Source organism: Nematolebias whitei, chromosome 20 (genome assembly GCF_014905685.2).
Source record: "Nematolebias whitei isolate Nwh7 chromosome 20, NemWhi1, whole genome shotgun sequence".
NCBI lineage: Eukaryota > Metazoa > Chordata > Actinopteri > Cyprinodontiformes > Rivulidae > Nematolebias > Nematolebias whitei.
In genome coordinates, this window is record NC_056517.1 from 33,107,879 (window position 1) to 33,123,004 (window position 15,126).

General features: G+C 40.4%; 2 protein-coding genes across 3 annotated transcripts in view; both read left to right on the forward strand.

Moving 5' to 3' along the window:
• Positions 1-15,126, forward strand: part of LOC119426617 (melanoma receptor tyrosine-protein kinase) — a 531,032-nt gene that overhangs the window by 467,904 nt on the left and 48,002 nt on the right. The gene's annotated exons all lie outside the window — the stretch shown is intronic.
• The window catches only part of rps6ka3b (ribosomal protein S6 kinase, polypeptide 3b), a 55,272-nt gene that overhangs the window by 37,917 nt on the left and 2,229 nt on the right, over positions 1-15,126 (forward strand). For both annotated transcript variants that reach the window (XM_037694199.1, XM_037694198.1), the window contains 15 exons: positions 383-464; positions 2,474-2,554; positions 2,671-2,750; positions 3,993-4,099; positions 5,063-5,100; positions 5,269-5,411; positions 7,128-7,198; positions 7,713-7,801; positions 9,784-9,848; positions 9,960-10,062; positions 10,161-10,270; positions 11,578-11,703; positions 11,881-11,970; positions 13,727-13,885; positions 14,111-14,272. In XM_037694199.1, coding sequence (XP_037550127.1) covers positions 383-464; positions 2,474-2,554; positions 2,671-2,750; positions 3,993-4,099; positions 5,063-5,100; positions 5,269-5,411; positions 7,128-7,198; positions 7,713-7,801; positions 9,784-9,848; positions 9,960-10,062; positions 10,161-10,270; positions 11,578-11,703; positions 11,881-11,970; positions 13,727-13,885; positions 14,111-14,272 — 1,506 coding nt within the window. The remainder of the gene's footprint in view (positions 1-382; positions 465-2,473; positions 2,555-2,670; positions 2,751-3,992; positions 4,100-5,062; positions 5,101-5,268; positions 5,412-7,127; positions 7,199-7,712; positions 7,802-9,783; positions 9,849-9,959; positions 10,063-10,160; positions 10,271-11,577; positions 11,704-11,880; positions 11,971-13,726; positions 13,886-14,110; positions 14,273-15,126) is intronic.

Below are 15,126 nucleotides of genomic sequence, written 5' to 3' on the forward strand. Positions count from 1 at the left end.
TTCCTCAGAGATGGGGTGAGAAGTTCAGTTCTCCAGGAGAAACTCTGAGTAGAGCTGCTCCTCCACATCCAGGCGAGACAGCTGAGGTGGTTCAATCATCTGGTGAAGTCCCTGGATGTCTCCATAGGGAGGTTTTCAGGCATGGAAGGAGATCCTGGGGAAGACCCGGGACACACTGGAGAGACTGTGCCTCTCAGCTGGTCTGGGAACAGCTTGGAGTCCTCCTAGAAGAGCTGCAAGAGATGGCTGTGGAGAGACATGTCTGGACCTCCCTGATCAAACTGCTTCCCCCAAGACCTGAGTCCAGAACCAGATGATGGATGGATTGGTTTACGTTAGAAAAGTTGAGGAGTCTTGTTTGTGACTGTTGTGTGTCTTTTAGGTGTTTTTGGTGAGGAAGATCACAGGGCCAGATGCTGGTCAGCTGTACGCCATGAAGGTCCTGAAGAAAGCTACGCTGAAAGGTACACAAACCCCAATCTGCTTTATTTGATGTTTTCTGAACAAATCTCATTTAAAAAAAAAGCTAAAATGAACAGCATATTAAAGAGTCGTGAGCATCATAAGTCATGGTGCATCATGTTCTTTTCTGTCATGGAGCTTCATTCTTGTCCAAAACCACGTCCGTGGGCTGCCACACATCCTGCAGTTAACGGCTCCCACTGGAGGAATAAATCAGGATTATTTCACAGCATGATGCACCGTGTCCTTCTGCTTCAGTTGGGAAATCCCTGAGCCCTTTTTAAAGAAATACAATTAAAAATGGAAAAAAAACTCCTCCCTCATTCCATTCTAGGACATTGTAAAACTGATCTGTTGTTAAAATGATACAAATATAACCTCAAATGTACCGAAACGCACATCAGATTCCCCGATGTCATTATTTATTAAACACAGGGCTCTGGAGCACAACGCGACGGAGGAAAGACATTAGCAATGACCTCAGAGAAGCAGCTGTTGCTGCCCACCAATTTGTGAAGGGTCAAAGCTCATTTAGTCCATCGTTCTGCAGAGAGAAAGTTTATTCAAAAGTGGAAAACATTTCAGACAGCTGACGATCTTCACAGCAGATTCACCCTGAAGGTCAGACTATGCAGTGCTCGGAGCAATGAGCTCCATCTCAGACTTTACAGGCCTCAGTTAGCAGGTCAGAGGTCATGACTGGGCAGTTAGAAACTGTGTATGGATTGATTTTTCACGTGGACCCAGATGTTATGGCTGGGAATGACACAAGTTTTAAGCCCCACCCCCCACGTAAACAAATTTGACGTTGCTGTTAGTGAAATAATAACACTACACCTTGGATAACTTGCTTTCTAGTGTTGGCTCTTGTTGATTCACATAGTTTTTGCCTTGCTGCTGTATGTCTAAATATTTAGATATTACAAAGATCGTGTATGGAGGGAGTGGGCGGGGCTTAAAGGCGCTGAAGCTGGGTCCAAAAATACAACATGCCAGCTTTTATAAAACAGTTCCTGCTGTCTTCAGCTCCCCAAAACGAGACACAACAAGGACAGTTGCTTTAACGTATCTACGATACTGTCAGCACGGTGGTGGAGGCTGATGGTTTGGACTCCTGTCACTCACTGAGCAGAACATGAACTCCTCTGTAGATCAAAGGGTCCTGGAGTCAAATGTGAGTCCATCTGTCCAATTTGGCTCCAATAAGACTATGATTCCAAACACAGCAGCTAATCTACAACTGAACAGGTTCAAACTAAAAGAACCAAGGTTCTGCAAAGGCCCAATCCGAGTCCAGAACCCCAACCGGACTGAAACACTGTGGTCAGACCTTCAGAGAAAAGAATTGAAGCAACGCTGGAAAGAAGAGTGGACACAAATTACTCCATAACCATGTGCGAGACAAACCATTTAGAGTTTCTGCTGCTGATGGAGGTTCTGCAAGCTGCTGGATCAGAGTCTGGACCCAGTTTCCATTAAATACATAATTACTCAATGGACTGTATTGTGTTTTTGTTCCCTTGAGGTTTGATTTGGATCATTTTAGAACCAAAAGATCAAATTTATAAACCCTAAACCTGAAAGAGATGGACTTTATTGTGTTTATCGTTGATTTTTTATGTTTTAAAGGTTCTTTCAGATGTAAGTTCATTAAAGTTATCTTAAAATTCAGAGTCAGCTGAGGCTGTTGGCTCACATGAACAAGTTTTTTTTTTTTTTTCTCGGTCGTCATCTCCCAAAATGGAACTTCGCACCTTCAGGTGAGACAGAGAAAAGGAGCTAAAGAGGAAAAAATAAATCCCTGAAAGGAGCTTCAGCCCAACACCAACACAATCTGCTGGTGGAGAAAATGTGACCTGGTGTAACTCTTTGTGTAGTTTTCATTCTTCCTGTTTTGGTTTCGTTTATCCCTTCCTCCCCCGCTCCCTCCAAAATAAAAATAAAATAGTCCGGTTGTTGTTTTTTTAAATCAGTGATTAATGTGTTTCCCCCTCTCTCTGTGTGTTTTCAGTTCGTGACCGAGTCAGGACGAAGATGGAGCGGGACATCCTGGTTGAGGTCAACCATCCCTTCATTGTCAAGCTCCACTACGGTGAGTGGACCAGAACTCTCGGAGCCGATCAGAACCATGTGGTCTAGCAGGCCAAGGTGAAAATGTGCAGGAACCGCCCTGCTCTCCTCTCACTTCGTGTTTTTTACCTTCGGCAGCGTTTCAGACGGAGGGGAAGCTCTACCTGATCCTGGACTTTCTCAAAGGTGGAGATCTCTTCACCCGGCTCTCCAAAGAGGTAACTGCTGACGTGGATGTGGAGGACTTTTGACCCACTCTTCTTTCCATCGTTGCTTCAGTTCGTTGAGGTTTCTGCTCAGCTCTATGGAGGATTAGCTGCAGTGTTTGGGATCGTTGTCCTGTTGGACCCAGTTCGGACAGTTGACTCCAGAACCCTTTGTTCTACAGAGAAGTTCATGGTCCACTCAGTGACTTTACCAGGAGGGGCATGGGCAGTGGGCGTTGTGTTGAAAAAAGCCCCCAGACTGTTAAAAGCATCATTAAGAAACAACTGAATGTGTCGGTATGAAGTGAAAAAGATAAAAATAAGAAAAGATGGTTGAAATAATTCTTCTATTTCGCCCATTTGAATTAAAATTTAACTATATTGGACTCACCCCATCTCTAGCTGATACACAGTCTTTGGTTTTCTCCAAACATGAAGCAGTGCATTTTGGGTAAACATTAGGTCTGGTTCTGTCCCAGAAGTCTTGTGGTTGCTTCAGATGAAATGTTCTAAACCTGTCGTGCCGCTGTGTTGTTTTAGAGAGTGACGGTCATGACATTTCACCTTCGACCTGCTAACTGAGGCCTGTAGAATCTGCGATGGAGCTCTGAGCACTGTACGGTCTGACCTTCAGGGTGAATTTGTAGGCAGCTGTCAAATATTTTCCACTCGTGAATAATATTTCTGTAAAACAACAGACTCCAGATAGTTTGGAAGTGACCTTCAACCTTTACTAGATTGACTGTTAGCATTAGCTGCTTCTCTGAGGTCATTGCTGATGTCTTTCCATCTTGGCGTTGTGTAACACACACCTGTATGCTGCAGGTAGAGTTGGTTCTGATGAGGCTCAGTTAATCAGCAGCTCCTGACCCTGAACCTCTGAGATCCTGAACAAGCAGCAATTCTCTCTCTGATTTTTCGTTCAGTTTTTTTTCTAAATAAACGATAAAACTGAGACGACAAGTGTTGTTCTAAGAACTAATAATGATAAATTTAGTTTTATGTTTGTGTTTATTTATTTAAGAGAAGTGTACTACTTGTGTGGCTGGTCTGGACAGAAAAGTGTAATCTTTTTTTTTTTTATATGATCTCTCGTTCTATATTGTTAAAAGGTACAGACTTTAACCCGTGTCTAGACTTGTTTCTCAAACCATGAGCCTCGGCTGCTTCGGGTTAAAATAAAATATCTACAGGAGAGAGAGTTGTTTTCAAAGTATGAAAATTAGAATTTTGATCCTTTTTTTTCTGCTGCAGGTAATGTTCACAGAAGAAGATGTGAAGTTCTACCTGGCAGAACTCGCTCTGGCTCTGGACCACCTCCACGGCCTCGGCATCATTTACAGAGACCTGAAGCCTGAAAAGTAAAAACACACACACAGAAAGACACGCAGACTTTCGTGTTTTGATTCATTTACAGATCCGGTCTTCGTGGATCAACTTTAGCTCAGATTAAGAGAAACAAAAGAGAGAATTTCAAAGATGTGAAATTTGTTTAGGAGTTTTGAGTCACATTTAACCCCGAGTTGGGCTGAAGGTGAGTTCATCCAGTGATGAAGGACATCATGGGTGTTTGTTTGTGTCTGTTAGCAAAACTTCTCATCAACCAGAGGGCTGACTTTATTGAAACTCACAGAAAGTAATCGCTGGATGAATGCCAACCTGATTCAAGATGGTGGTCTTCGCCAACACAAAATTGGCTACAACTCAGTCAGTTTTAGATATTGAGCTGAAATTTGGTGTGGTAGTAGCTGAAGGTCATCCTCAAAATGAACTTTGAGCTCTGACAGGTTGCGTGAGATCTCACAATGCTGTGTGAAATAAAGTGTTGTTGTTTTATTTTTTTTAGATTTGACCCAAACTGCTATTGTTTGATACCAAATGATAAATTCCTTCAAGGAATGCTCGATTTTTAATTTCTACAAGCGTTTTGTTTCATTTGTTCCTCATAATGGAAGTCCAGGAGGTAAAGTACAAGAAAACTTTGTTTTGTTTTGCTTTTGAACGTGTTAAGTTGTCTTATTGTTTCACTGAATATGAATATTCAGACCAAAAAGGTGTGAAAAAGCAGCTTCAAGCTCCGTCTGAAAACTCAAAAAATGTTCAAAAGGTCTGAAGAACTGTTGGTGGAGACCCACTTTAAAAGATTACAAGAAAGTCTGTGGTGTTCGTACAGCGCTCGACCTACTAAAACAAGCTAAACTCGCAGCGTTTCCACTTCCTGTTTGTCCTGAAGTGATTTAAAACCATTTGGGACGTCATGAACCCGACTGATGGATACAGACGGAGTAAAATGCTGCGATTTGATCCGTCTTCTGTTGTTTCAGCATCCTGCTGGATGAGGACGGACACATCAAGCTGACCGGTGTGTAATCTTACACTCTTTTATTTATTCCTTTGTGTTTCTGTCACTTTGTGTTGTCACTCCATGTGTGTTCTCCTGCTGCTCTTTTCAGCTGCTGCCCACCGTCTTTGTCCTCACGTCTTCTCGTTGAATATTAAGATGTTCGGATTTGTTATGTTGTGTTGTCAGACTTCGGCCTCAGTAAGGAGTCCATAGACCACGAGAACAAAGCCTACTCCTTCTGTGGGACGGTGGAGTACATGGCTCCTGAGGTGGTGAACAGGCGGGGGCACACGCAGAGCGCCGACTGGTGGTCGTACGGCGTGCTCATGGTGAGCTGCCACCATTTTTGTTTTCATATATGTAATAAAGGTGGTATCTCACTGGGCTGTTGGTGACGAATGGCAAACAGCATTCGCAAGAGAGTTTCAAAAATGTCTTGTAACAACCGAGAGGGTTCTTGAAGCAGAGCCTCGTTCTTGTGCCACAGTAATTAAAAGAATGTTCAAAACGTTTATAAATCGACTCATTGTCCCTCTCAAAATAGTTGCAGAATCATCACGGGCATTTTGAAGCTTAAGCATTGAAGATGTTGAAAAGTTTGTGCAACAGATATTAGTTTGTTGTTTCAGGCGTCGTCTGTATCTAACCCTTCTCATTGTTAAAGCAAGTCTCAAAACTGTCTCAAACCTTTCCTAATTCTTTTAACTGGCGTCTCGAACTTGTCTCAAATCGTTTCCATTGTTGTTGGGGGTGTCTCTGACCCATCTCAAGAAAGTTAGAGCTGTATTTTGACACCTGCAGAAGCTCTGACTGAAATATCAGGGGCTACAGCCCCGAATGTCCAGGTCTACCTCAAACCTTCTCAGTTTAGTTTCCTTGTGTCAGAAAGTTCAGTAAAATTGAGACGATATTGGGAGTGTGTACTGACTAATGAAACCAGACTGTGACTGACTGGAGGCAAGAAAGACAATGAACTGAGATCAAATTGAAATATAATTGAAACACCTTGTGACTAAATTGCAACAAATAAAGTTACACATGATTTGCATGAATGTTGCACAAGTGTCACAGTTTAAGGTGTATCTCACCAAGCTGCAACGGGTGACGAGTTGGGGAATAGCATTAACAAGGAAGTTTACATTTAGGGAAAAACTGCCCAAAGGTGTGTCATTTAGAGCAAAACATAACCTACTTTATGTAAATAAAGTCTGTTTCTTTCTGGCTTGCTGTTTTGTAGCTTAAGAACTGAAGATGTTCAGAAGTTTCAGGCGTCTCCAGTTGGTCCCAAATCCTGATTTTAAAGCTGGTGTCTTAAATTTGTGTCAAATTCTTCTCCTAAACCTGCTTTAAATCCTTTCCAATTTTGTTGCTGGTGTCCTAGACCCATCTCAGTAAAGCTTCAACACGCCCCCCGATTCTCGAAACTTATTGTTGTTTACGACACAGTTTCCATGAATTTATTTGCGTCCAAAAAGAAGAAATAAAGTCGGACACATAGTCTGCAAGAGGGCAGGCATGTCAGGAAAGGTATATTTTTGGTTCCAGTGATTAGTGTCACACTTTGCTGCAACTGCTGATAAATGATCAAAAAGGACTTTAAATATGTAGAAAACACAAAAAGCTGATGACAATAGATAATTTAAACAGGCAAAGCTTCTTTTCCAGGGGTTAACTCGCTGAACCCAGAGTTATCTCGTGGGATAATTAGGCCTCCTGAGCACGTCGTCCTCAGAAATGAATGTGATTCCTCTCTGATTCAGTCAGATGTCGATGCAGTTTTAAGGAGATCCTCTGAACTTCATCCATTAGGACCTGCAGCTGCAGTGAGACCTAAATAATAAATAATGACGCGGTGGAATCTGTTTGTTTTTCTATACTTGAGGTTCGATTTTTCTGTCCATCCCTTGTACCTGACTCGACCAAGCATTAAAAGACCTTCAGAGACATGTAAAATCCTATTAAGACCACTTTAGAAGAAAATAAATGACTTTTTTCACTCTTTAAGGACTCTGACTGTGATGCTGTTTTGTTCTGTTTGTTCCCAGTTCGAGATGCTGACGGGAACGCTGCCTTTTCAAGGCAAAGACCGGAAAGAGACGATGACAATGATTCTCAAGTAAGAAACTTCATCCCGTTCGTGCAGCCGTATCCAATTTCCAGCTTACAGATTTTATTACAGCTCAAAGTGCAGAGAGGAGAAAGTACGAGGGACTGAGTCAGCCAAGAGGATTTATATTCCTGGAGACATCCAAGACCAGGACTGGGTGGGACCCAGCAGAGGACAGATAAGAGAACTAAACTCGGAGAGTTTGTAGATTTTTATAACGGCGCCGCAGGAAAAAGGAGGAAGTGGAGTAGAGACCGAGATGGTGTTGGAGTCTGATAAAAATTAAAAACACACCTCAGAGGAAATATTAACTCCTCCTGCTTCCTCTGTCTCTGTTTCACTCTCGCCGCTCGTCTGCAGGAAAACGCTGAGCCCGCTCTGCAGAGTGCTGACGCTGCTTCCTGTTGGACTGAGCTGCTTTATTGTCTTAGCTTTCAGACGCTTCATTTGGATATACAATACGGACATTCAGTACGTTGTTCCCTCTTTGATTCATCTGTACGGCTTGTTTCTCTGTGTGCAGAGCCAAGTTGGGAATGCCGCAGTTTCTCAGTGCTGAAGCCCAAAGTCTCCTCAGGAACCTTTTCAAACGCAACCCTGCCAACAGATTAGGTAAAAAACTCAGACATGAAACATGCTGGGAGGTTGAATGGGCTCGAGGCAACACAACTAACCAGCACCTAGAGATATACATTCATCACTGATGTCAAAAAGCACAAAACAATATCCTTTTGGATGCAAAATCTGTTATCTTTGACAAGAAACTGCAAAGAAAAGCACCCATAACCAACGACAACTAACATTTTACAGCAATCTATAATATGAAAAACTAGTATTTCTTGAAGAACTGCATGTCACCTACGACCTTGTACGCTAAAGTTTAAAAAAAAAAATCTCTATCAATCTGTTAGAACTCAGCCTATGTGTTGAGAATGACTCTCAGCTACTACCACATCAAATTTGAGCTCAATGTCCTTAAAACTGACTGATTTATAGCAAGCTTTGGTAAGGCCGATTAACAGTGGTGGCCATCTTGAATCAACCAAAAGTTAATCAGTTGTAGACGCTTATATATATATATATATATATATTATTTTTTTTTTCAATGAGTTTTATTAAAATCTGTCGACTGGTCGATGAGATATTTTAGGACAGTTACATGTTTGACAACTTTTCATGGCAGCTGGTGATAAAAAATTACAACAAACTGCAGTGAGGAGTCCAGATTTCATTCAGCTTGGAACCTAAAAGTGGAAAATCGATGCTTGTGATGTATTTTTTTTTTGCATTTTATACCATAATTTGTAGTTTCTCTAAACATAAAATCCAACTGTTTAAATCATTATATTTTGAAAAACACTCCTCTAAAGTTGTGTTGAACTGAACTGGTATCTTGATACACATTTCTTCTTGAGCAGAATAAAAACTTATTACAGTAATCCCTCGTTTATCGCGGGGGATCCACACCCTGAAGCCCTGCGATACGTGAAAAACCACCAAGTAGGAGTAGTAGTACAAGTAGTAAGCATTCTTGGCCACTCCCACTTCTCCTCTCTGCATGGAGAACAGCTGATCAGCTGCGGAGGAAGCTTATCCTACAGTGTGGTCTGCACAGAGGTGCTAAATAATTTCAAATAATTTATTTTAAATAAAAATCCCATGCCGATCATGCGGCTCATCCATCAATCAATCAATCGTGTGTCATGTCCAATCTTATTTTGAAAAGCCGCGATAGAGCGTCTGCGAAAAGCGAAGTAGCGAGGGACTATTGCACTGTCCAATTAAAGAGTTCATCTTTATTTAAATACTATTTCTATTGTTTGACATTTCATTTGATAAAAACTACTACATATTTATGATAAAATTAACCTTTCTTTCCTAACTTCACTAAAAATGACTCGTGTCCAAGCAACCAAAATGATACACCGAGCCTTTATTCTGAAAGGCTCCCCATGTGATGCAATACTTCCTGTATTGATTGTTTTGGAGGGAAAATTTGTTTTAGATTACAAACATACAAAAGCATTTACTGCCTCCTATTGGCAAACATAAATGTCCCCACAAAATAAATTCACTTAAAAGTAGGTACATGAACGAACGGTTCTAGTTCTTTGTATTTTCGATAATATATTATAAAATATATATAATAATATATAGGCTAAACAGAATTATGTCAGCAAGTTTAACCACAAACTTTCTTATGATGATATCTTGCAGGAAAGTTTATTTTGTAATGCAAACACATTGATGTTTATATAAACGGCCAAAGATACAAACTGCATCATTAATACTGAGAGATCTTGTTAACACAAGTAAAACTCTACACCTTTTCAAACAAAGGTATGTTTCTGCAAACATTTGTGTGCACATTTTGTTTTTTTGTTAGCAGAGCAACATTTACCCAAGTACAAAAGATCAGCTACATATGTGGTCTTGTTTGGGTCAAGCACATTTTGTGCCTTTTATAAATATTTTAACACTTATCCAGATGTTTCACTGCTTTAGAAGTTTAAAAATTCCTGCAAATAAACTTTCATCAGGCAAGTTGTGTAATATCTAAAATTTGGGCTCAGATGATATCCATTTGTTTGTAGGCGCCGGAGCAGATGGAGTAGAGGGGATCAAAAGGCATCAGTTCTTCAGCACCATCGACTGGAATGTCAGTTTCTCCTTTTTCTATTATCGTCACAGTACAGAAACAAACGCACACACAAAAAGATCCTAACACTTCTTTTATTAGAGCTCTGCGTTCTGTTTGTTCTCCCTGTAGAAACTCTTCCGCAGAGAGATTCGGCCTCCTTTCAAACCGGCTGCAGGACGATCTGACGATACGTTCTATTTTGATCCGGAGTTCACAGCTAAAACACCCAGAGGTGCACGTTTCAACTCGCCCGCTGAGAGGTGAACTACATTCTCTGTGAATTTCACAGAGCGGTAAGCGTTAACAGCTGTTACCGTGTGTGTGTTTCAGACTCACCAGGGGTCCCGCCAAGCGCCAACGCCCATCAGCTCTTCAGAGGATTCAGTTTTGTGGCCATAACAGAGGAGGAAGCACAGCCAGTACCCAATACTATTGTACAGGTGTGTGCACTGTGTCTCAGATCAGAACCAGAATTCATCTGACTGTCTGGTGCAAACCTCCGTGGACACATCTAAAAATCGTAGCACAGTATAGCTAAATTGTCCAGCAATATAAATAAGATATACAGTAGTTCCTCAGTTATCGCGGGGGTTACATTCTGGACACTCCCGCGATAGATGAAAATCCACAAAGTAGGGATGTTATATTTATTTTACTCTTGCAATGTTCTTAACAATGTTCTAAGCTCTTTAAACGCTCTAAAAGAGCACAACGAAAGAGAGCAGACAGACTGATGCTATGATTACTGAGCCAATCGGACTGGCCATTGGGAGCACTGGGACATTTCCTGGTGGCCTAGCCCGCTCAGTAATCGCTGAAGGGGACTAAAGGCTCGGTTTGGGTCGTGCTTGCTTATTTTAAATAAAAAATCCATACTATTCGTGCGGCTCACTCAGGTATGACAGACCCCAACCAGCACAGCTGTGACAGAGAGTCACATCTGAGCAGAGACGCACTCTGCTCAGATGTGACAGACAGCCTCAGAAAGAGAAAGGAGGGGCGGGGGTGGGGTCTGTCTTTCCCCCATCGCCAGTCGTGTATCATGTACAATCTTACAATGAAAACCCACGAAAGAGTGCTAAAAAATAATAAAAAATAAAATAAAAAAATACTCAGTTTTTATCATAACAAGAATTTAAACTCAAAGACGGTGGAACACGTGCAAGGTATTTTAGTTTCAGATTTATTCTCAGATTATTTAAGACTGTTTTGAAAGTTCATCTTGCCTAAACGTCCCCCTTGTTATTTTTTATCTGAGAAAATTAATAATTATTTAAATAAATCTTGTTGGCAAAAAAGTCAAAACAGAATTTGTTCAAAGAAAACGGAGAAAAAAATTCTGACATTTTTGGGAATACGTTAGAACAGATAAACTCAACGTATATGCAGATGATGTTTTGTTTTTGTCCAACTCTATACCACAATAAACAGTTATTTTAGGATTTAAATTTTAATTATTTATATTTTATTTAAAGAAACAGTAAGACTTGAATCCAGACTTCTCTTAATTTAGCACACTACAAATGGAAAGATATGACTAATTTTCCAGAATGGTTAAAAATGTCATAACCAAAAGTAGCCATACAAGCTAAGTAGCATGTAGCTAGCTACAGAGAAATCTGTTTGCAGTCCATAATGCTAATCGTAAACTGATCCTGAGTGTTTCTTTGTCTGTTAGCAAAATATCTTCTGAACACATGGACGGATTTTAAAGAAACTAATGTGTATTTTTGTGTTTTTTCTGCAGCAACTTCACAGAAGCACATCCCAGTTTTCAGACGCGTATGAGATTAAAGAGGACATCGGCGTCGGTTCTTACTCCATATGTAAACGCTGTATACACAAAGGAACCAGCATGGAGTACGCAGTCAAGGTAACAACAACAACAAACATCAACATTACAGTCAGACTGTAGGGCTGGAAAAGTCAGAAAAATTAATTTGAAGCATGTTTGACCAGAAAAAACAAACATTTTGTCCTTTAGGAACAGATTTTAGATTGTACTGAAAATGTGTTGAAAACATTTGATTAAGAAAAGCCTCTGTTACAGATCATTAACAAGGCGAAGAGAGACCCGACAGAGGAGGTGGAGATCCTGCTGAGATATGGACAGCATCCTAACATCATCACCCTGAAGGACGTGAGTCAAACTAAAGATTATTTATTATTTTACTTTTTCAATCGCTACAAAAATCACTTATATCGAGCTGCACGACTTGTCGATCCACCTTAATACCTTTTAGTTTTCATTTTGCACGTTTTCTTGCTTTAATGACACTGGATGATGGTCACATAAAGAATCTTAGAAATGTACAGTTTAGACAAAACGAGCAAAAAAAAACAGATGAAATAGACAAAAATGGGGTTCAGTTGAATCGAATGGTCAAACCCAGCCCTGTTTGGAGCTCTACAGCTCAAACAAACATCAAGTAAAAACATCATTCAAAGTTTAAACCGGTCACAGAAAGTTGGACTTGACATGACTGAACTGTTGTTTTGATATCTTTAACAGTTTTTACATAATCTCATTTTGTTTTGATGATTTTACTACTTGGAAAGATGACGTCACTAACTTTTCAGCTGTCTGTGCAGAACTTTTACAAACAAACTTCCTTGCACATGTTTAACACTTTTATACATTTTTTACTTCAAATTGTAAATATATTTGACTTATTTCACACAATCTCAGTGCTGCAGAGCTTTTTAGTATGGAAAACTAGAAGTGAAGGTTCTTTTTAATTTTATCATATATCTCCTACATAAAACTCTTAATTATTGTATGGATTCATCAGAGCCTTCAGCCGCTCACCATTCAATAATTATTTTCATATGACTTATAGTTTTTACGCAGCGACCATTTATCTAGTGTGTAATTTTTGGTTTTTGTTTCTACTGCATGTGTGCTGTCCCTGCCTCCAAAAAATGGCGGGAATCACCATGGCAACCAGTGACTCTGCAGATACTGGTTTTTATATATTTGGTTGTTTTTTATTTTCATGTTAGAGAGTCATCTGATATCAATATTTGTAAGTCATTAAAACAAAAAGCAAAACGGGAAGCTTTTCTAACCTGGTGTTTCAAAATAAAACTCATGCATACTCTTCAGATTAAGAATCTGTATCTGTGTGACTTATATTATTACAGAAGTAAATTCTACATTTTTATAGAACTTATTGGACAGTAATGTTGTACATAAATTAGTTTTTTTTTAAACAATCAGAACCTTTTCTGAATCCTTTAACTGTGATTTTTTATCATGTCAGTGTTTCCCCTACAATTATACAAGCCCCACCCCCTCTACCGAACCGCGCCTCCACCCGGCGCTTGCGTAATGCTAAGCTAGCAGCTCGCAATATAGGTACACTAGCTAAAGGCAGCCTCTTCCCTCATGCTGAACCCTCACGCTGACACCCCCCCACTGGAAAATTGTTGGTACAAACAGTGCACAGCTCATATGTATCTCTGTTAAAAAATAAGATAAAATAAAAAAGACACCCGCCCCCGTCAACAAAAATCACGGGCAAGATGAGCGCCCGCCATGGCAAGTTATTAAAAAATTGTCTTTTTTTTTATATAAATCATTTTTTTTATCCAATGTGACTCATTCTGGGTCATTTTGCCTCCTGATAATGTGGTGAATTTGTTTGTTGGGCTCAGAACAACAATCTGAGTTAAATAATCCCGGTTGTCCTGTGACTCAGCGCTGATTAAAGGCAAAAATATCTTTGGCTGACGGGTGAAGATGCTCGGTTCCAACAATAAAATCCAACAAAGTGTCTGTTTTTAAAACAGGGATATGAATGTATGAACCCTGTTTAAAGAACGAGTAACATCGCCTAAATGCGTGGTCTTCCAGGACGTTTTTGACGCGTGGTTTGCTTTAATTCGTGTCGTAGGTGTATGACGACGGCCGCTCGGTGTTCCTGGTGACGGAGCTGATGAAAGGAGGCGAGCTGCTGGACAAAATCCTCCGACAGAAGTTTTTCTCCGAGCGAGAAGCCAGCGCCGTCCTCTACACCATCACCAAGACCATGGAGTACCTGCACGTCAACGGGGTGCGTTACTCAGGCTTCAGAGAAGTGAACGGTTGTTTTGTGGAGCTGCAGATGAGTTATGGTCACGTTTTAAAACGTCAAAGACGTTTGATGGGAATTTATGGAGTTGGGGAAGTTGAAACTCTATGAAAAAGTTTGGTTCCCGGTTCAAAAGAATAAATTACAATAAATGGTGCGAGCAGTTATCTTCCAGTGGAGTAAGGCTCGGTTCTCCTGCGTTTGCAGGTGGTTCACCGGGACCTGAAGCCCAGTAACATCCTGTACGTGGACGAGAGCGGGAACGCCGAGTCCATCCGGATCTGCGACTTCGGTTTCGCCAAACAGCTGCGAGCGGAGAACGGCCTGCTCATGACGCCGTGTTACACCGCCAACTTCGTGGCTCCGGAGGTACGTCAGAGTGGGAGTAAAAAATAATTTGAGTATATCTTTATCTCCTGGATTAAAGCCCTAATCCAGTCCTCGACTTTTTATATTTTCCTGTCAAGCAACATTATTTTCCTGGAGTTTCTAAAGTTGTCTCGGTCACAATGTGTGAACGCTGAGCCAGCCTTCGTAGCGATCCTGTTTCCCTTTATTACAGTGTCCTTTCATTTTGTTTTACCCTTTATTTATCCAGGAAGTCTCATTGAGCCACGAGAACTCATTTTCAAGAGAGACCTGGTTTAGGGAGCAGATGGGGGTTAAGGGCCTTGCGAATGAGGGTAGGGGCAAGTGTGGGTGCTTCATCTACCCCACCCACAATATTTTTTTTATGTTGTCGGTGCCGGAACGTGAACCGGCGATCTTCAGATCACAGGCCCACCTCTCTAACCTCTGCGCCACCGCTCCCACTCCAGTGGTTCTTTAGCACTAAACTACTTCTGCTTAATTTGTGCTATTTAGCTTTTTTTTTTTTTTTTAAACGTTTGACTCTTTCAGGGCATTGTAACTATGGCTTGAGTTTTTGTTTTTATACTTGTAAACCTTTTAAAATATTTAATTTCATGTTCATAATTTTTTACCCCCCAAAAAAATTTATCTTTTTTTTATATATATATTTTTTGAAAAGCTAACTTAGCTTTTTTATATATTTTATTTCCATTATTATTAATTTTATTTTTTTTGCATTTACTATAGGTAGTGATTCGATATTTTTTAGCATTTACCTAGTGTGTCACTACTTTTATCTTTAAACTAGCTTGTTGCTACTTTTGCTATTTAACTAGCATGTTGCTACTTTCAGCATTCATCTAGCTTTTTGC